We start from the raw sequence: 20,472 nt of genomic DNA on the forward strand, positions 1-20,472 counted from the left end.
ATTGATTATCTTTTTTATTTTGAGATAGGGTCTCACTGGGTCACTCAGGCTGGAGTGCCATAGCGTGATCACAATTCACCACAGGCTCTCTACCTCCTGGGCTCAGATGATCCTCCCACTTTAGTCTCCCCAGTAGCTGAGACCACAGTCTCGTGCTACCACACCCAGCTAATTTTTGTAATTTTTTTTGTAGAGATGAGGTTTCACCATGTTGCCCAGGCTGATCTCAAACTCCTGGGCTCAGGCAATCCTCCCATCTTGGCCTCTGAAAATGCCAGGATTACAGGCATGAGTCACCATGCCCTGCCTGTAAATTTACATCTTAACCCAACTTGGGAAATTTTCTGCCTTTTTTTTTTTAAATATTTTTTCTGCCTCATTCTTTCTCTCTCTCTTTCTAGGACTTCAATTACCCAAATGTTAAATCTTTTTAAATTGTTCTGCACAGCCCAAGACTCTGTGACTTTTTGCTTGGTTGGTTGGTATTGTCCTATCTTTTCATTTATTATGAACATATTTTCTATTCCTCATTGAGCAAATTCTAATTATGCCACTTTAAAATCCTTGCCTGATAAATCCAACATCTCTGTCATCTTGGGGTTTGCATCTGTTGACTTATATTTTCCTTTGAGACTGAGTCATAGTTTTCTGTCTCAGTATGCCAAAACATTTGGGTTGTATTTTGTGAACATTGTGTTATAAAGACTCTAGATTCTATTATATTGCTCTGAAAAGTGTTTATTTTTCAGAAAATTAACTTTTTTAAACTCAAACTGCAACCTGTTGTTCCTGCAGTGAGCAGGGACTCAGATCTTAGTCTCAATCTTTAAGCCTAAACTATAAGCTGCTTTCAGTTCACCCCATATGTGTATAGTGCAAGGTCCAATCAGCTATTTACCTAGACTGAGTTTAAACATATAATTTAGGGCACTCTGGCTCTGGCTCTCTCCTTTCATGGATTTCTTCCTCACTCTCTGGAGGTCCTGGTTGCCCCAGACTCCTTACCCTGGCAATGCTAGTGAAAGACAAAGGCTTTTCTTTCCAATTTTTAGCTGCCTTCACACTATTGTGACTGCAGCCACTCTTAGAAAGTGCAAAAAATGGGGAACTCATTCCTTGCTGGTTTACTTGGTTACTCCAAGTTTCAACTCCTCTCCAAAGTCTGTCTACTTTTGTTCATTCTGCAGAGCCTTCAGGTAGTTGATTTTTAAATATTGTTCAGGCCAGGCACGGTGGCTCACACCTGTAATCCCAGCTCTTTCGGAGGCTGAGGCAGGCAGATCACTTGAGGCCAGGAGTTCAAGACCAGCCTGGCAAACATGGTGAAACCCTGTCTCTACTAAAAATCCAAAGCTTAGCCAGATGCAGTGGTGCATACCTGTAGTCCCAGCTACTCAGGAGGCTGAGGCATGAAAATCACTTGAGTCTGGAAGGTAGAAGTTGCAGTGAGCCAAGATTGCACCACTGTACTCCAGCCTGAGTGACAGAATGAGACTGTCTCAAAAAAAAATAATAATAAATAAAATAAAATAAATATTGTTCAGAGTTTATGCTGTTTTTTTTTTTACAAGAAAATCAGTTTGTTGGGTACTGGAACCTAACCAGACTGGAATTCCCTTATTTACTCTTCTTCAATTTGGTTCTTTCTTTTTACCTCCTTTTCTGCCTTCTCTTCAGCTCAATAAGCTCACATTCTCCATCATATCTCTCACTGTCTCTCTTTAGGAGATTTTTGCTTAAAAGAAGTTATTCTGATTAAATCTCACCTCTTCTCTCCTCATTCCCCATCCGCTAACATGCTTGACACTACTGCTTTACTTGGCAAATGACTTGTGTTGCCACTACCCAATCTGGGGACAATCTGGCCACTTCTCTATCTGAAATCAGCCCCATCATATACCCAGCACTAGAGCATTAGTTAGTACAGTGCAAGAATTGATTGGGACACAGCTATATACATATTCAAGGTCCAGAAAGAGGCACGAATATAGATATTAATTTAGCATAGGATAAAGGAGACATCTCAGATCACTAAGGCAAAGATTAACTTGCTCAAAAAGTAATGCTGGGACAACTGGTTAGCCATCTGGAAAAGATTACAAATGGACCAGAGATCCAAATGTAAATAATAATATTAAAAGTATTAAAAGAAAACATTGGTGAATTTCTTTATAATCTCAGCATAGATAAAGGTCATCTAACTATGACTCAAAATCCAGGTACAATAAAGAAAAGATTTATTTATTTAAATATATGAAAATAAAAATCTTTGGCATGGCAGAAAGTACCATAAACAATGTCAAAGACAGCTGAAAAACCAGGAGAAAGTATTTGCAATTTATGCCATGGGAGAAAAAAAAGACTAATATCTCTAATATATAAAGAACACTTTAAAACTGAGGAGTAAGAAAAAGACCAAAAACACTAGAGAAAAATGGAAAAAAGTCATAAACACATAATTCAAAAAAATATTTTTAAATGGTCCTTAAACATGTGAAAATATGTTCAACCTCACCCATAATTAGAGAAATGATAATTAAGACTATACCAAAATATTATTTCCTACCTATTAGATTGGCAAAAGTTAAAAAGTATGACACCAATAGAAGTGGCATGTGTTTATTTTTAAACACAAAATTACATATGTGTTTTACTTCTATCCCTAGAAGTCACCAGCCCCACTTCTAGGAATCTAATACCCTGAAGATATACCCCCAGATCTACAAAAATGCATGTGTATACACAGAGTCGGTTGCAAAGCTGTTATACAGTCTATCTAGAATTTTTTTAAGAATATGTCTTAGGGCTGGGCACAGTGACTCATGCCTGTAATCCCAGCACTTTGGGAGGCTGAGGTGGGCGGATCACTTAGGTCAGTAGTTCGAGACCAGCCTGGCCAACATAGTGAAACCCCTTCTCTGCTGAAAATAAAATAAAATAAAATAAAAAGTTTGCCAGGCGTGGTGGTGGGCACCTGTAATCCCAGCTACTCAGGAGGCTGAGGCAAGACAATCACTTGAACCTGGGAGATGTAGGTTGCAGTGAGCTGAGATCGCACCACTGCACTCCATCCTGGAGGACAGAGTGAGACTCTGTCTCAAAAAAATAAGAGTATGTCTTAGGACTTTCTTTGATTTGAGGGTCTTCTTTAGCTTTTCCTTACTCTACTTAGCTCCCCCAAGTAAGTCTTTTCTTTCATAGCTCCACTTATTTTTATTTTCACCTCAAAGCAGCTCTTTCTTTCAGTTCCCTTAGGTGTAAGGAGTCAAAACTGTTTGGTGTGGTTCTTGGGTCATGTCAAAAGATTTAATGCCTTCCTAGCTCTGCTTTCCTCTTAATTCAAACTTCTCCTAAATAACCCATTCCCCTGCTCCCTCCCCCACCACAGTGCCTATGACAACATTTCTTCCCAGCTTTTCAATTTTGCATTGCAATTTACATTAAATGCTTTTTGGTTTATAGAATATATGTATTAGTCTCTGTAGAAAAAGAAGACTTTTAAAATACCTTCTAAGTCTAATGTTTCTCACGTCAAAAAATACTTTAGACTTTGGAATATTTCAATCAATAGTGATCAATCTCTTTTGCATATAAGCTGCATTTTTCCAATAAAATGAAAATGGAGTCATAGAGACCCATAGATAAAATATATTTTCTTACAACTTAGATCTTTATTGAAGAGAAAATTTTCAGCAAAAGAAATGGCACTGGCTTTTAGTGAATAAAATGTTCATATCTACTACATAGACAGCTGGGAGGTGGCTTTATACTCTATCATCCCTTATAGTTGCGTGGTGCTTTAAAGTCCACAAATTGCTTTCAGGAGTCAAGTGTCATTATTTCATATTCAAGTAAACCCTTAGCCTAGGTATTACTATCATTCCCACTTTACGGATGGAGAAATTGAGCTTAAAAAGATGAAGTGACTGGCCCAAGGTCACAGAGAAAGTAAGCACCAGGCTGGCTAGTTTCTTCTGTTCAATATAACGTTTACTGAGCCCCTGTTGTATGCTAAACACTGTGCTAGTGCTGTGGGTACAGAGGTAGATAAGGTGCTACAGCTGGTGCCAGAGGCAGGTATACCCTGCCTTAACAAGGGCCCTTCTCTCTCGTACCTGCAATAACTTCTCTCTGGACTGTCCAGGGCAGAGCAAGTCACTCAATTCAAAGTGGGATTGGCAATCCGGGAACATTTCCATGGCTCCAGAGGTGAGGGGTGCAGTGCAGCTTCTCTCATAGGGCAGTCCCCACTTCTGCCCTCTTAGAAACACACAAGCCTAAGAAAAAGAGATTCTAAAAAGGCTACTCTCCCAGCCAAAATAATTGCTCTCTAAACTTTTTCTTACCCAATTCATCTGTTTACTAAAGGCTGAAATACTACATTTGAAATTGTAGTATTTGGGGCCTATCTTAGAGCTAAGGGAGTCTGCTATGGTCTGAATGTTGTATCCCGCCCCCACCCCCCCTAAAATTCATCTTTGAAACCTAATCACCAAATAGATAGTATTAGGAGGTGGGGCCTTTGAATGGTGGATTAGGTCATGAGGGAGGGCAAAATCCTCCTGAATGGGATTAGTGCTTTTATAAAATGTTCCCTAAGGAGCTTGTTTGCCCCCTCCACCATATGAGGACACAGTGAGAAGGGGCCATTTATCAACCAAAAACAGGTCCTCCCCAGACATTGAATCTGCCAGCACCTTGATCTTGGACTTCCCAGCCTCCAAAACAGTGAGAAATGTATTTCTGTTGCTTATAAGCCACTGGTTTATGGTATTTTGTGATAGCAGCCCAAATAGAACCTACTATTCCCTAGTCAGAAATTATGTAAATCAAGGTTGTCCAACCTGCTTCCCGCAGGCCACATGCAGCCCAGGACAGCTTTGAATGCAACCCAACACAAATTCGTAAACTTTCTTAAAACATTATAAGATTTGTTTTTAAGCTCATCAGCTATCATCAGTGTTAATGCATTTTATGTGTGGCCCAAGACAATTCTTCTTCCAGGGCGACCCAGGGAAGCCAAAAGATTGGACACCCGTAATATAAATCATCGATTGTGAACCATTAGTTCTTTAGTTAACAGTCAATTATTTTTTTCAGCCTGCCTTAGACTATGTTAGCTTGATGAGGGCAGGTGAATGGACAACTGCTAACAATAGAATTCCCTGGGTAGCTGACCAGAGCTGGGAAAGAGGCATGTCCACTACAGGCTGAAGGATCTCTGCTTGAGCTCTGCTCATGGAACTCCCAGATTCCTCTTCCCTCCTTCCCCACTGCCTGCCAGCACCACACAACAGGAAAGCATAAGGGGTAAAGCTGGGCTGGGACATGTGGCACCTCACACAAGCTGATAGCTTGGGCACACCTTCAAACAAATATTTTTAAAATGCTAATTCAGTAATTGTTTAGAAGCTAAGAGCTACAAAGAAAAAGAAAGAAAAAGGAACTTGCTTTACTCTGCCCCACTCTTGCACACTTCCTGAGCAATACCAAATTGCAATAATGGAACCCACCCTTCTTCAAAGCAAGTGTAGTGACCCCTGTTGATACATGAGTGTGCCACTTTGGGGGTCTTGTCCTTCACCCCAGCAGCTTATTAGCTAGTCCTCACTTCCTTCTTTATTCTGCTTTAGTCTTCTGGCTAATCCCCCAAAACAAAAAGCTCATTCCCATCTCAAGACCTTTGAACTTGCTCGTCTCTCTATAAGAAACAATCTTCACACAAATGTTTTTATGACTCACTTCACTTCATTCAAGTTTCTTCCCAACTGTCACCTTCTTAAAGAATACTTCCCTGGCCAGCCAAGCTAAAACTTCACATGCATGCACGTGTGCACGCGCACACACACACACACACACACACCCCTTTATTTTTCTTCATAGTATCTATCATTATCTGAAATTGTATTCTGTTTTATTTGCTTGCTTGTTATCTGTTCTCTCACTAGAATGTAAGCCACGAAAGTAGGCAATTTGTCTCTCTTCTTGATGACACCAGTAAGTGCCTAGCTCATAAGACAGTAAACTAATAAGTGCTTGAATGACTAAATAAATGAATGACTAAGCAAATGAATGAATGACAACAGTTCTCTCTCTGAGAGGAGTTCTGGGATATAAATTTTCTCTATGTCATTACAGTTATGGTGATGTTTTGACCCTCTTACAGATTGGGGCTCCAGGAAGATAGTCACCACTAGGTCCATTCCTGCACTCACCTCTCTGCACTGAGTTCGAATGTTGATAACCACTACCACCACCCCTGCCAACTCTTTTCAAGGGGATTCTCCTTTTTCCTAGGGTCCAAGCATCACTTCCACAAATGAGGCAAATGAGCTTAGAAAGACAAGCTTGACTGCCTCACCGTTGTAAGCTGTTAGATTATTCTCATGTTGTGTTGATTTAAAGACAATGGTTGGATGATGCTGCACTGCTGTTCCTGACTAAGCTTTATCTGCTGTGATTACTTACCCTGGTTGTTAACATCCTGTAGCTATCCTGTATTCAGAGAGCAGACAGCTAATTGTAAACTGACCCAGGCAGGCTAAGATACTGTGACTCTATAGTCTCTGTAGTGGTTCTTGACCTTTTTGGGGTCATAGAGCTCTTTTGAGAATCTGATAAAAGCTAGGGGCTTTCCCCCTTCCCCCACCCCACCAAAATATATCTATGCATGTACAGATGAATTGTATATAATTTCAAGGGGTTCTCAGAATGTCTGAAGCCCATCCATGACACCCAAGTACAGGCCTCATGAATGTCATTCGGAAAGGAACAGGTCAAGCCTAGAGGTTAGGGCCCTGTGGGACGGGGGAAGATGTGGAGGACTGGGCAAGAGCACCTTTTCCTGGGCCTCTACTTTCGACATTTTATGTGAAGAGAGAAATACAGACATTGTATATGCACGTATGTGTGTTAAAGTCTCCTATTTTAAACACACTTTAATTTTATAACCCTATTTTAAGGTTTCTTCTGAGAGGGTCTACTTCAAGTATTACCTAAACTTTAATCATTTGGCTTTCTTAGTTTTTTCCCATTGTGGCCACAGGAGGGCAGGGTAAGTTCAAAAACAATGTGAATGCTGGCTGCAGCCTGGGCTGCAGTGAACCAGGCCTTCCCCACTGCTTTAACTATCCAGACACTAAGGGCCACCGTTTCACTCCTGTAACCTTTCCATTTCATGCTATTGGTGTGACCCGTTCATCTAGTGCATGGGTGCCCTGCTCCCCAGCCAGTGAGGGAGCTGTTTTTCAACATCTGAGAAGTCTCCTCCCCGATCCCCAGCTTTAGCACATTTAGTCGTATTTGTGAAGAACACAATACGTACTAGTTGTTGGTGTTCAATGTATGGTAGTTGGGGGTAGAAAGCAGTGACCAAGGGAAAAAAAGCTTTAAAAAAGGAAAACATATGGCCAGGCGCGGTAGCTCACACCTGTAATCCCAGCACTTTGGGAGGCCAAGGCAGGTGGATCACGAGGTCAGGAGATCGAGACCATCCTGGCTAACACGGTGAAACCCTATCTCTACTAAAAATACAAAAAATTAGCCGAGCGTGGCAGCAGGCGCCTGTAGTCCCAGCTACTCGGGAGGCTGAGGCAGGAGAATGGCATGAACCTGGGAGGTGGAGCTTGCAGTGAGCCAAGATTGCACCACTGCACTCCAGCCTGGGGGACAGAGCGAGACTCCGTCTCAAAAAAAAAAAAAAAAAAAAAAAAACATTATTATCCTGTAAGAGTTCATTTTGTGGATGAGAGAAAAGGAAGAAAATTATATTTGTTGGACCTACTGGATGCCATTTATAGATAATCATCTCGCTTTGTAGTGCTTTACTAAGAAATACGTTGTACTATTCCACTTCGCCCAAAATCACATAGCTAACAATTTTTTTTTTTTTTTTTTTTTTGAAACAGAGTTTCAAAAAACTTGTTGCCCAGGCTAGAGTGCAATGGCACGATCTCAGCTCACCACAACCTCCACCTCCCAGGTTCAAGCGATTCTCCTGCCTCAGCCTCCCAAGTAGCTGGGATTATAGGCATGCACCACCACACCCGGCTAATTTTTTTGTATTTTTAGTAGAGACGGGGTTTCTCCATGTTGGTCAGGCTGGTCTCGAACTCCTGACCTCGGGTGATCTGCCCGCCTCAGCCTCCCAAAGTGCTGGGATTACAGGCATGAGCCACCATGCCCGGCTGCTAACAACTTTTAAGCCTCAAGTCAAACCCTGGTCTTTCCAGGCTTACCTTTCATAAACTCAGGAAAAGAGAAGAAAATCCTTTAAAAAAAAAATAAATCAGCAGTGTGATTAATATTGCCCAAATGAAGCCCACAGATACCCAGAGATGGCAATTAAAGCTAGATAAGGGAGGATATAGTTAAGCATAACTTCTTGGACAAAGTCAGTCCTGAATTGAATTCTGGAAGAGGTGCAGGCCATGGGCTGACAGTAATGAAAGCACTAAGGAAGGAAGGAAGTCATGTGGCAAGGAGACTAACTTAGATGAAGCTCAAGGGTTACAGGAAAAAGTAATGAGAGCTGAGGAGGAGGGAGTCACTGTTCAACTCAGGCATTTGCTAAGCTTCAGCTCTATACAAGGCCCTGATAGGGAGGATAAAAGTGAAAAGAAACAATTCCTACATTTTAATTTACATTTAAATGGGAGAGATCAAACGTATTCCCAAATAACAATAGTACTAAGGTAAAATGTAATGTGAACTATATTACAAATGTAAACCAAAAGCTATGGGACAATAATAATGGAAGGAATACAATAATGGCAGACTTCATGAAGGAGGTGACATTTGAACTCGGTCTTCAAGGGTGGCAATATCTCAACAGGTAGTGATGAGGAGGAAATAGTCTGAGCCATCACAGAGGAAGGGAAGGGTAGGGTGCTTGTAGAATAATGAGTAGTACCAAGTGATACAGGATGAGTGAGTAACAACAAGAAGGCAGTGTGTGCTCCTGAGCAAAGGAGGGATCTGATGAAACCATGTTTCAGAAAAAGTAACTGGTAGTAGTAATAGTAAGTAATGGAGGGGAAGAAATGGAGTTTGCTAGGACAGTTAAGAAGCTACTGCCATAATCCAGGGACAAGGAAATGAATGCCTAGAATGACAAAGAAAATGGAAAAGAAGTTTAGCCTCTAAAACGTTCTGGTTTACACGTAAGTCTCTAGTTTGGATAATGTAAGTCTGCCCCCAAGAGAATGCTCACTCCCTTCTGAAACTGCAAAACTGAAAGCTCAAACCTGACACACAGCACCTCTATGGAGATTATATGAGGACTTTTTCAAGAAGGCAGTTCTGCTTCATGGCTCTTCCAAGAACATGTAGGTTAAGAAGTTAGAAAAGAATGTCAGAACATTGATGGGTGACAGCAGGGAAGACTGCTGCCTGGCTGGCTGCCAGGAGGACGTAACCACATGACATTTTCCTTCATAGAGAGGCTGTGCTTCAAGCCTGGTTCTTTAGCTTTGCAGGATCAGAAAGTTAATTTTGCCAGCAAGACACATATCCTCCTAAGCTCAAGACTAAAGGATAAGCCAGAATGTTTTAGAGGGAGAACCATAACCATAATCACAAAAAAGAGCAGAGACTTGACAAACACATCTCTGCAATTGGGACACATCACTGAGTCCACATGCCTTCTCTGAGCTGCACTTAGATGGGCGCTGCTAGCACGCGTCGTTGTTCCCCTTCTCTGTGCTGCATTTCTGCTGCCAACCCTCTCCCTTTCCAATAGACACATTCATTCTTTAGATATGCCAATATAGGCTGGGCAAGGTGGCTCACACCTGCAACCCTAGCATTTTGGGAGGTCGAGGCAGATGGATTACTTGAGCTCAGGAGTTTGAGACCACCCTGAGCAACATGGTAAAACCCCATCTCTACAAAAAATACAAAAATTAGCCAGGTGTGGTGGCTCACACCTGTACTCCAGCTATTTGGGAGGCTGAGGCAGGAGAGTCACTTGAGCCCAGGAGATGGAGGTTGCAGAGAGCTGAGATCACACCACTGCACTCCAACACGGGTGACAGAGACCCCATCTCAAAAAAAAATAATAATAATTTTATATATATATATATATATATATATATATATATATATATATGGCAATAACATCAATAAGGCTACAACCAAATCTTGCCTTGGACAATAAGCCATTCTCCCTTCTTAGGGTAACTTTTTCATTGGCCTCACCATTCTGGTTGATTTTATAGTTTAACTCTCTGAGGAAACCTTTATTTTCCTTACTTCCAGATTCTTGATGGGACATGGCTTTGCATTGCTCCCTCACATTGCCTGTGGTAGGAGTGTCTCATCATCCACCCTTTCCCTGGGGAGAAGAAAAGAAACACTTACTTCTTTTCCCAAAAATTCTGTCATTTCAACTCAGCAGTTTTATCTTCTCTACTTTCTTAGCTCCTTTGCTCAATTCTATTTCTTTTTCTTTTTTCTTTTTCTTTTTTTTTTTGCAACTGAGACAGTGTCTCACTATGTTGCCCAGGTGGGTCTTGAACTTTTGGGCTCAAGCTATCCTCCTGCCTCAGACTTCTAAGTAGCTGGGACTACAGGCAGGAGCCACCACGCCTGGCCTCAGTTGCATTGCTTTAGTAGCCACCACTTTATGCTTTAAGAACTGTTTTGCCTCACTGAAGAGAAGCTGCTCAGTCATTTTCATACTTGTTACTCAAATCAAAGTACAGGCTTCAGGCTTAGAAAAATTAAATTACTCCTTGTTTTGGTGTGACAAAATAAAATTCACATTATTTTTTAAAAAGATATTTCTCTTTACTTGCAAGGAATGTTTTTTTGGCAATGACTTTATATATATCACGGTAGTACCCTAAAACATAATGAGGCAGATGAGAGTTTGGGGAAAAATGGTCAAGATTCATGTTGCTTTATAAACTCCATAAGGGCACAGAGTGTCAGATATATCTGATGGAATGAATGAAATAACTAGCTAGTTAACAATGAATCCTCATAACTATTCATGGAAGATGGCAGAGTTTTCATCATTCTAGCCATAGAGAAATACATTTGGTGCCCCTTTTCAGCTGCAGGATAAGTTGTTAAATATGACATGAAGTCATTTTTCACCACAGTTCCCCTGTGCTGGAACAAGTATGTTGGACTGAAGCCCCTTTGTTCCCTGTGGAAAGTCTGCCACCTCTGCAAACTTGTCCTCAGGAATGTCGTTCTAGAAATAATCCAGCCTTCTCCCTGGTGTCTATGAGTCATACACAGAAGCTAATTCATTGGAGCAACTGGCTTTTCTTAGGCCCTTTGTAAAAGTATTTCAGAGATCCCTCCTGATGAAGCAAGGAAAGTAGGGTTCCCCCTCAGCTTCTTTCTAGCTCTTCCCTTATTTTCTCTGTGCTTCTTCCACCACCTCATATTTAGCTTTCACTGATGACCTTTACCTGCAGACCCAGGCCCCAATTCCTTAGCTAGTGTTGCCTGAAGCTGGAAGTACACCAGCAAAGCCTCATTACCCCACCTACCCAGCTCCATTCATTCAGATGTGGAATTAAATCACACTCTACCAGACCCTCCCCATCCTTTTGGCTGTTAACCACACTTGTGAGATACAGTATGCCAATGACTGATGCTCCAGGCTTGGTTCTCTACTATAAGGGGATGCCCAAAAATTCATCTTTTTTCCTTTTAGTTTTTTTAAACTAATTTTTTATAACGAGTAGTAACAAAACACATTTTCACTGTAAAATAACATGAAGCTGAAGTCCCCTTTGTTAATTAAGTATTTAATTTGCATTGCTGTATAATTTTTGGTTGTTTTTATATTCTAGAATATTTTGGGGTTGTTTATTTGTTTTTACAGTGATTTCTTTCTCCCATGTTTTATTTTTTATTTATTTTATTTATTTTTTTTTTTTCTTTTGAGATGGAGTTGCCCAGGCTGGAATGCAGTGGCCTGCTCTTGGTTCACTGTAGACTCTGTCTCCCAGATTCAAGCAATTCTCGTGCCTCAGTCTTCCACGTAGCTGGGATTACAGGTGCCCACCACCACACCTGGGTAATTTTTGTATTTTTAGTAGAGACAGGATTTCACCATGTTGGCCAGGCTGGTCTCAAACTCCTGAGCTCAAGTGATCCACCCGCCTTGGCCTCCCAAAGTGCTGGGATTACAGGTGTGAGCCACTGTGCCCGACCTAGAATTTTTTTTAACACGAGAAATGCACAACTCCAATAAAATTCAAACAATATAGAAGTATGAATAGTGAAAAGGGAAAGTATCTCAGAACCCTGCCCTATTTCCACTTCCTGTCCACTGTTAACAGTTTGATGATAGCCTTCCAGAGCTTTGTAAAATGCATTTACATATATATATAGATAGTTTTATTTTTATATAAATGGGATCATGTTATATCTGTTCTACAGCTTCCTTTATTTACTTACTGTCTCCTAGTTTTTCATGTCAGTACATTTAGCTTTGTTAACAAACACGTAATACTCCATAGTTTGAGTGTGTCATAATTTAAATATTTCCCTATTGAGGGGATTTGAATTGCTTCCTGTTTGGGGTTTTGATTGTTATTACAGCAATGCTATACCAAACATCTTTGCATATGTCTCTTTGTGTACTACTCAAGAATGTCTCTAGGCTAGATGTCTAGAGGTACAGTCAATGGATCAAAAAATGGGTGTGGAAGCTGGACCAGTGACAAGTGCCTATAATCCCAGCTAATCCCAGCTACTTGTGAGGCTGAGACAAGAAGATTGCTTTGAGGCCAAGAGTTAGAGACCAGCCTGAGCAACATAGTGAGACCTCATCTCTAAAAAAAGTTTTTTAAAAAATTCATCAGTCATGGTGGTGAGTGCTTGTAGTCCCAGCTACTCAGGAGGCTGAGGCAGGAAGATTGCTAGAGCCCAGGCATTTGGAGGCTGCAGTGAGCAATGATTGCGTGTGTGAATGGCCACTGTACTTTAGCCTGGGTGACATAATGAGACCCCGTCTCAAAAAAGAAAAGATGGATGTGTTCAAAATTTTATATTACTCAAAATTTACAATCTAAGTGAACACTTTATTTCCCTTTCTTTTGCAGAGAGTTCTATTCTGGGAACTGACATTGACCTTCAGACTATAGACAATGATATTGTCAGCATGGAGATTTTCTTCAAAGCCTGGCTACATAACAGTGGAACAGACCAAGAACAAATCCATCTTCTTCTTTCTTCACAGTGTTTCAGCAACATTTCCAGACCCAGAGATAATCCAAGTACATAACCCCCAAAAGATATTTAGGCTATGATTATTCTTATCTGGGATCAGGACTCTAGATTGGTGAGTGAGTGGAATATAGCATCGTTGAGGTTTAGGGACTGGAAGAGGGTTGGATGAGGCTGTCCAATATAAGCGTGAGGAATAAGAAGAGAAGTTCTAAGAAGCAATCATAGTTAGAAAGCTGAACCTAATTAAGCCCAACCAGCAAGGGCCAGTTAGTTTAGGGGCAAAGTCTGAGACACCTCAATGACAGAGAATTGGCTAGACTACATAAGAACACAATGGATCACATTTCTCATTATTCTCATTTTTAATGTGGTAAATATAATTGACATTATAGTTTGGAGCATGCTGCTACCTCAACAATATCAATACAGCCTGTGGCAAGAGGAAGAGAACCAAGGTTAAATAAAGATCTTCTCGCTAGGGAGGCAGCAAATGGGGGAAAACTAAAGAACCTACAGAGATACGCCCCAGGGAGGACAATCTGTGCCCAAGACCATGTTCACAAAGCAGTTCAGGCAATTACTGAAACCGAGAGATCAATCCAGTGTTCTGGGCATGCCAAAAATATCCTGGATAATGGATACGGTTCTGCCTGGCAATTATACTTCATTCCAGGTCCCACTAGATGACAGGAATAAGGCCATTTCCATTCTCCCATCTCCTTGGAAGGCTGGCTCAGGCAGGACCTGGGGCGGCTGGGCCTGCAGATAAATGGGCCCATCTATCAGTCTGATCAGCCACACTGAGGTTGGGAAAGCTGAGTCCTCAAGGACCAGCTCCAAAGAGAAATGACCAAAGTATATCTTCTTTAGGGGTGGGAATTTGTACCCATCTTTCTCATTGAACGGAATACTGGTAGTGGTAGTGGCTACAGAGATCATTGAGGGTTGAAGAATGGATTGAACATGATGTTTACCAAAGCCCTTCTCGTAAGCTTTGACACGACTCACTGGGGTTACCGCCTCCTTTGAGAGCTCTTTCTTGGCCATTGGCAGTATATTTGAGTTTTTATATATGTTCTTTTCTTCAGCTGTAATAGAACTCTTTATGACCATTGTTTCTTTAGGACAGGGAAGGGCTTTTTGGAGGTGTTACTACACAGGATTAAGGCTTCCCAAGACCCTTTCTGTCTAGGGGTGGCCGTCAAGTCTTCCTCTCTCCCCCATTTCAACCTAGTGCCCGGGATGTCTTTGCCAACTTAACTTGATTTTAATCTGTCTTTTCTTTGTGTAAAATATTCTTCCCAGAACCTCCTTTCCACCCCTTTTGTCCAAGGCTGATAATACCAATTTCTCCCTGTCCTATCCTCTGGAATTCACTTATCTGTTTTCCCTGTTTTAAGGCAGCTAGCAACTTTATATAGAAGCTAGCATATAGCTAACATTATTAAGCCCTGCCTCTGTGCCAAGCACTAAATTAACTTCATTTCTTGCATTATCTCATTTTATCTTCACATAACACTATGAGACAGATACTGTTACCATATGTCATTGAATCTAAGGTGCTATCAATTGTAAGGTACACCACTATTTTATGTACCAGTAAGAAAGAAAACAGGCTAGGTGCAGTGGCTCACTCCTGTAATGCCAGCATTCTGGGAGGCAAAGGTGGGAGGATCCGTTGAAGCCAGGAATTAATGACAGCCTGTGTAACATAGACCTGTCTCTACAAAAAATAAAAAGAAAAAATTAGCCAGGCACAGTGGTATGCACCTGTAGTCTCAGCTACTCAGGAGGCTGAGGCAAGAGGATCACTTGCACCCAGGAGTTCAAGGTTGCAGTGAGCTGTGATGGAGCCACTGCACTTCAGCCTGGGCAACAGAGTGAGACCTTATCTCTAAAAAAATTTTTTTAATAATAAAGATTTTTCTTTAAAAAAAGAAAGAAGACATTGCCCGTTAAACATTACACAGCTCTTTCTTGTCACTTAGAAGTAGTATTTTACCTGTATTGAGAGAGCTCTTTTAGGTTAGAGTAGTAAGTAAGGACTTAGAGTGCCTGCCTGGCCTATGGCAATTGTAAGACACATACAGAGATGAAAAAAAAATGTGTCTTAGAATCAATTAAATACGATATTACCCCCATTTTACATATGAGAAAACTGAGACTTAGAGAAATTAAGCACACTTTCCCAGGGCTGCACAGAAAATTAGTAGCAGAGCTAGGATTTGAAGCCAGGCAACAGGGCCCACTCTTAACCCTTAGGATCAGAAATCTATATTTTGTACACTTGACACTCTCAGCCCAGACAATGTCAATAAACCCAGGTCTATCTTCCTCCAGAACCTGGGTCTTTATCTACTATATTAACCTGCCTCATGCTAAGCAATTCTGAACAAAGGAGCTAGAGATTCACTTCTTTCATTAGGAGGGCTAGTGCCCTCAGAGGCCAGGAACTCCTGTAACCAGTCTTTCTTCCACTATCACATGGCATTTGCCCATGGTGCTAATCAGAATTTCTCTGGCTTCCCCTCTGTCTTTCCAAAGCTTTCAGCACCAGGGTCAGAGCCAGAATATTTATCTCCATCTATAATCATTTTTTCAGAAATCTGTAGGTCTTCGGGATGCACAGTGGAACTTAGATCCAGACTGCAGTCAGCTTTTCTGCTGGGGAGGTCTTCACTGGAATCCAGATGTTCAGGCACAGCTGGAATGAGGTCTGGGGAAATTAGGCCTCTTCTAGGGTGGATATGACCCACCTGAGATTTTAAACAACCACAATAAAGATTATGCTGTCATTATTATTTTAAAAATTGATGTATTGCCACACATGTAGATTTCTGGACTATGGCTCACTACAAAAAATGAAAGAAAACAAAACAAAAAACTCAAGCTTTCCTCCTCTAGACTCTTTGGGGTATGCATCTCAGATGTTCACTCTGACTCCTTCTTACAAGGTTCTCTATCTGATGCCAGCTGCTTCTTTGACTGCCTAGGGCCCTTCACCCCGTCTCTAGGTGCTTCCCTTAGAAAGGCCTTCCTCTGACAGAGCACACAGTGAGTTACACATGAGTTTCTTTTCTTGTTCTTAGGTACGGTGTCTGCCACATCTGCATCTGGGCTCTGGGTGGGAGAAGCACACCTGGTTCTAGATTCGAGCCCTGCTAAAACAGCATTCCCAGCTTTGGGACACTCTGCTGAGACCACAGTTTGGGTATTTCTTAACCCAGGCTGCAATAAGAATCACATGGGGAACTTATAAAAAATACCAGTGTCTCAGGGCGGGGAACATCATACACTGGGGCCTGTCATGGGGTGGGGGTTTGAGGGAGGGATAGCATTAGAAGAAATACCTCATGTAAATGACGAGTTAATGGGTGCAGCAAACCAACACAGCACATGTATACATATGTAACAAACCTGCACGTCATGCACACGTACCCCAAAATTTAAAGTATGATAAAAAAATACCAGTGTCTGGGCTTCACCCCCAGAGACCCTGATCCAATTGGTCTGGGGTAGGGCCCAGACATCAGTATCTTTTTCAAGTTTCCTAGATCAGGGGTCCCCAACCCCTGTGGCCTGTTAGGAACTGGATCAGCAGGAGGTGAGCAGCAGGTGAGCAAGCATTACCATCTGAGCTCTGCCTCCTGTCAGATTGGCTGTGTCATTAGATTCTCATAGAAGCCCAAACCCTATTGTGAACTACACATGCAAGGGATCTAGGTTGTGCACCCCTCATGAGAATCTAATGCCTGATGATCTGAGGTGGAACAGTACCATCCCCCACCACCCCGTGGAAAAATCGTCTTTTATGAAACCAGTCGCTAATACCAAAATGATTGAGGGTTGCTGCGCTAGATGATTCTTACTGCAACCAGAATGGAAAGCCTCTGCCAGATGAACACAGCTGTCCAGTCCTAAAGCCTCAGGACCGGAAATGGAGAAGTCAGGCACAGAAGAAATAAGAGGAAGCTGGATTCCTAGGCAAAGTCCCTCCTACTGACTTCCTGTGCTCTGGGACATGTCAGGCTGAGGGCCGGCTCACCCAGAATGAATGTCTTATTCACAGTGTCTAATGTGATAAGACCTAATGTCTAGGTCTTATTCACAGGGCCCAGGAGGGCCAGCTGGATCTGACATCTGTTCTGCCACTCTATTTTTCCTATGTTGCTTTTTACCTCATATTGTAGTTAGTACAGTCATTTCACAAGTCACTAACATCAACTACCAGCCTTCTCAGAAGTACTCAACATTCGTATATTCACAAGTATGTTATCAGTATTCAAGCCAGGTATACGTTTTATTGAAGAACTTTGTAATATCAAGGATTCAAGCTTGTGCAACAGATCATCATACACTATGGCATATGCAGCTACCTACTGGAGCAGAAGCTTAATCCAGAAGAGTAAAATACCTAGAGTAACTCCTACCTAGCCTAAGCACTCCTCAGAACTGTTGTCTGATGCCACTGTGATGCTCCAAGGCCCAGAAGGTCCTAAATTCATGTTTCTTTGGGGAATTAAAAAATAAGCTATTTCAGGAACTTATTCCTTTCCCCCCACTCTGAATGTCCCTGAACGAGCCCACAGAGAAACAGTAGCAGTCATCTGACTGCCTGACTTCTGCTTTCCTGCTCTTCCTTCATCTGACCTGCACTGTTGCCAAAGTTTAGCCACAAGGAAGCAGCAGAAGCAAGATTTCCTTCTGTGATTGTCAAAGGGCCTCTGCATATTTTGGCATTAGCTACCTCCTCCACAGAGGGTACATGTTCCTCAGACTGGATCACAAGCCAGATGTCTCACTATGAGACAACTGCTCAGCCAGCCCAGAAGTAAAACAAGTAAAAATCATGTCAGACCCTTGAAGATAAGTTAACTCTTATGCAGAGCAATAGAGATACTATAGGTTCCAAACCTGTTCTCCCTTTCCAAACCAGTCAGGCTTTCCTCTTTCCACTCTCCTGCCTCCTGCTATCCCTTGTTTGCCTGGTAGAGATGGAATGGGTAGCAGATGTTGTCTCTTAATGGCATAGCCTAAGGTAACTTATTACCCACAATCCTTCTTCCAATGCTGCTTTTATTGTAGTGTGTCTGAAATGTGATCTCCAAGAGCGACTGCTCAGCCCATCCCTACTCCCTGGCACAGCTGACGGCTCCTTGAGAATGGATGACCCCAAAGGAGACTTCATCACACTCTACCAGATGGCTTCCCAGTCATCGGCCTCTCATTACAAGCTCCAAGTGATCAAGTATGGTCCAAGGGAACCTCCCCAATCCATGCAAATGCTATTCTTAGTGGTTCTGTGGCTAGGAAGTCCAGAGATAGGTGGTATCTCTTAAGTGTCAGGCAGGCAAGAGTCAGTTCCAAAGTAGCAGTTACAGCTATGGCATGAGGAAGCAAAGACAGGCTACTCAGCATGTGGAGGCCATATGTGCAGATGGTGGGAGAAGCGCTGCAGTAGAACACTCTGAGGTCTGCATGAGGATTGTTTTTCTTTTGACTCATTAAAAAGGTGTTTATCCATTTAGTAAATGTTTATTGAATAACTACTTTGTTTAGGCATCAAGACAGAGATCCAACCTTCAGGGAGTAAGTGGTACATAGGATCTACCCCTGCCCCCTCCCATTTCTCTAAGTACTAGAATTCCTTCTTCCAGGAGAACCAATTGTAGGATAGAATTAGCAGGCCAGGCACAGTGGCTCATGCCTGTAATCCCAGCCACTCTGGGAAGCTGAGGCAGGAGGATCGCTTGAGCCCAAGAGTTCAAGGCTGCAGTGAGTTATAATCGGACCACCGCACTCCAGCCTAGGTAACAGAGCAAGCCCTTATCTTGAAAGAAAAACAAAACAAAACAAACAAAAAAAAACCACAATGAATTAGCAATGATGGCAGAGTCTGCTTCAACTCTTCCCAGTTCCTACCACTGTGCCCATGCACAGGTTCCTGAACTTTGACAATCTTCTGTGTGCTAGATACTATGCTAGATGCTGGCCATACAAAGATGCATAGTTCACAGACACTAATTTAAAAGCTTTCACAGTACTATCTTAGAGTTAAGCTGAATTGAAGTGGATCTAGGTAGAGGTTCTAGATATCACTAAAGAGTCTTTCACTGTAATTATCTCTTCCTAGGGCTTTAAAATCTAGCGGGCTCTGCGAGTCATTGACATATGGACTCCCATTCATCCTCAGACCTACAAGCTGTTGGCAGCTGGACTGGGATGAGCTGGAGACAAATCAGCAACATTTCCATGCTTTGTGTCACAGCCTGCTGGTGAGTACCCATGTCCCCAGGTGAAAAAGAAGAATCGTTTTTAAAGTACCAATCACAGAAGAGCAGCTAACTAACTCTGCCCAATCCTAAATCTGCCTCAACCCTCAAGAAGACAGAAAAAACTGGAAATACTCTGAAATTTGGAGTAAATATCACTTGCCTTTTGTTGGTTTCATGCTATAGAGAATAATTCCTCAATTCAGTTATACAACACGAAACTTGAAAATCCCCGATTGGTAAGCTTAACATTTAAATGGCAACAGGGAATTTTCCATATGTACCTGTATTTTAAAACCTACTTCCTTCCTAACACTGATAGACGTTATGGTTCATTTAAATGAAGAGCACTTAGTCTGTGCCAGACATTGTGTCAAGCCCTAGATATATATTCTGTAGTGACCTAAAAGACATTACCTATGACCTTAAAAAACCCACTCTCCAATGGAAGAAACAGAAATGTATATATTCTTAATTATGAGAAGCTTATAAAGGAAAAGAAGAAGCTGCTATAAGAAAGCCTGTCCATAGAAGTGACATTTAAACTAAGACCTACAAGATAAGTGAGAATTAACCAGGTGAAGGGTGGCAGGAAGAGCATTCCAGGTGTAAGGAAAGGCATGTGCAAAGACCCTAAGACTGGAAAGAGCTGAGAGAAAAATCAAGAACAGAAAAGCCATTGTGACTGAAACAGGGAGGAAGGGAGAGAGTGACAAAAGGTAGGGTTGGAGAGGTGAGCAGGGGTCAAATCATGCAAAGCTTTGTAGGCCAAATTAAGGATTTGGACTTAGGGAAACAAATCAAGAGAAATAACATTATCTATTTAAGTTTTTAAAATATTACTTGGGCAGAAATTTGGAAATGAACTTGCAGAAGCAAAAATGGAAACATGAAAATGAGATAGGAGGATATTGCAGTAGACTAGGCAAGAGACAGTGGTGGTTTGAACTAGAACATTGGAAGTCAAGACGAGATGAGCAAACCAATTAGAGAAATATTTTAGAAT

General features: G+C 41.8%; 1 protein-coding gene across 4 annotated transcripts in view; it reads left to right on the forward strand.

The window, feature by feature from the left end:
- Positions 1–20,472, forward strand: part of M1AP (meiosis 1 associated protein) — a 92,443-nt gene that overhangs the window by 55,548 nt on the left and 16,423 nt on the right. For 3 of the 4 annotated variants that reach the window (XR_008500528.1, XM_054474763.2, XM_054474764.1), the window contains exons 5-7: positions 13,068–13,241; positions 18,280–18,442; positions 19,328–19,469. Coding sequence is in view for 3 of the 4 variants with exons in the window: in XM_054474763.2 (XP_054330738.1) it covers positions 13,068–13,241; positions 18,280–18,442; positions 19,328–19,469 (479 nt within the window). In the remaining variant the exon portion in view is untranslated. The remainder of the gene's footprint in view (positions 1–13,067; positions 13,242–18,279; positions 18,443–19,327; positions 19,470–20,472) is intronic. The other variant, XM_054474765.1, reaches the window with a different exon arrangement.

The sequence above is a fragment of the Pongo pygmaeus genome, chromosome 12, assembly GCF_028885625.2.
Source record: "Pongo pygmaeus isolate AG05252 chromosome 12, NHGRI_mPonPyg2-v2.0_pri, whole genome shotgun sequence".
Classification (NCBI taxonomy): domain Eukaryota; kingdom Metazoa; phylum Chordata; class Mammalia; order Primates; family Hominidae; genus Pongo; species Pongo pygmaeus.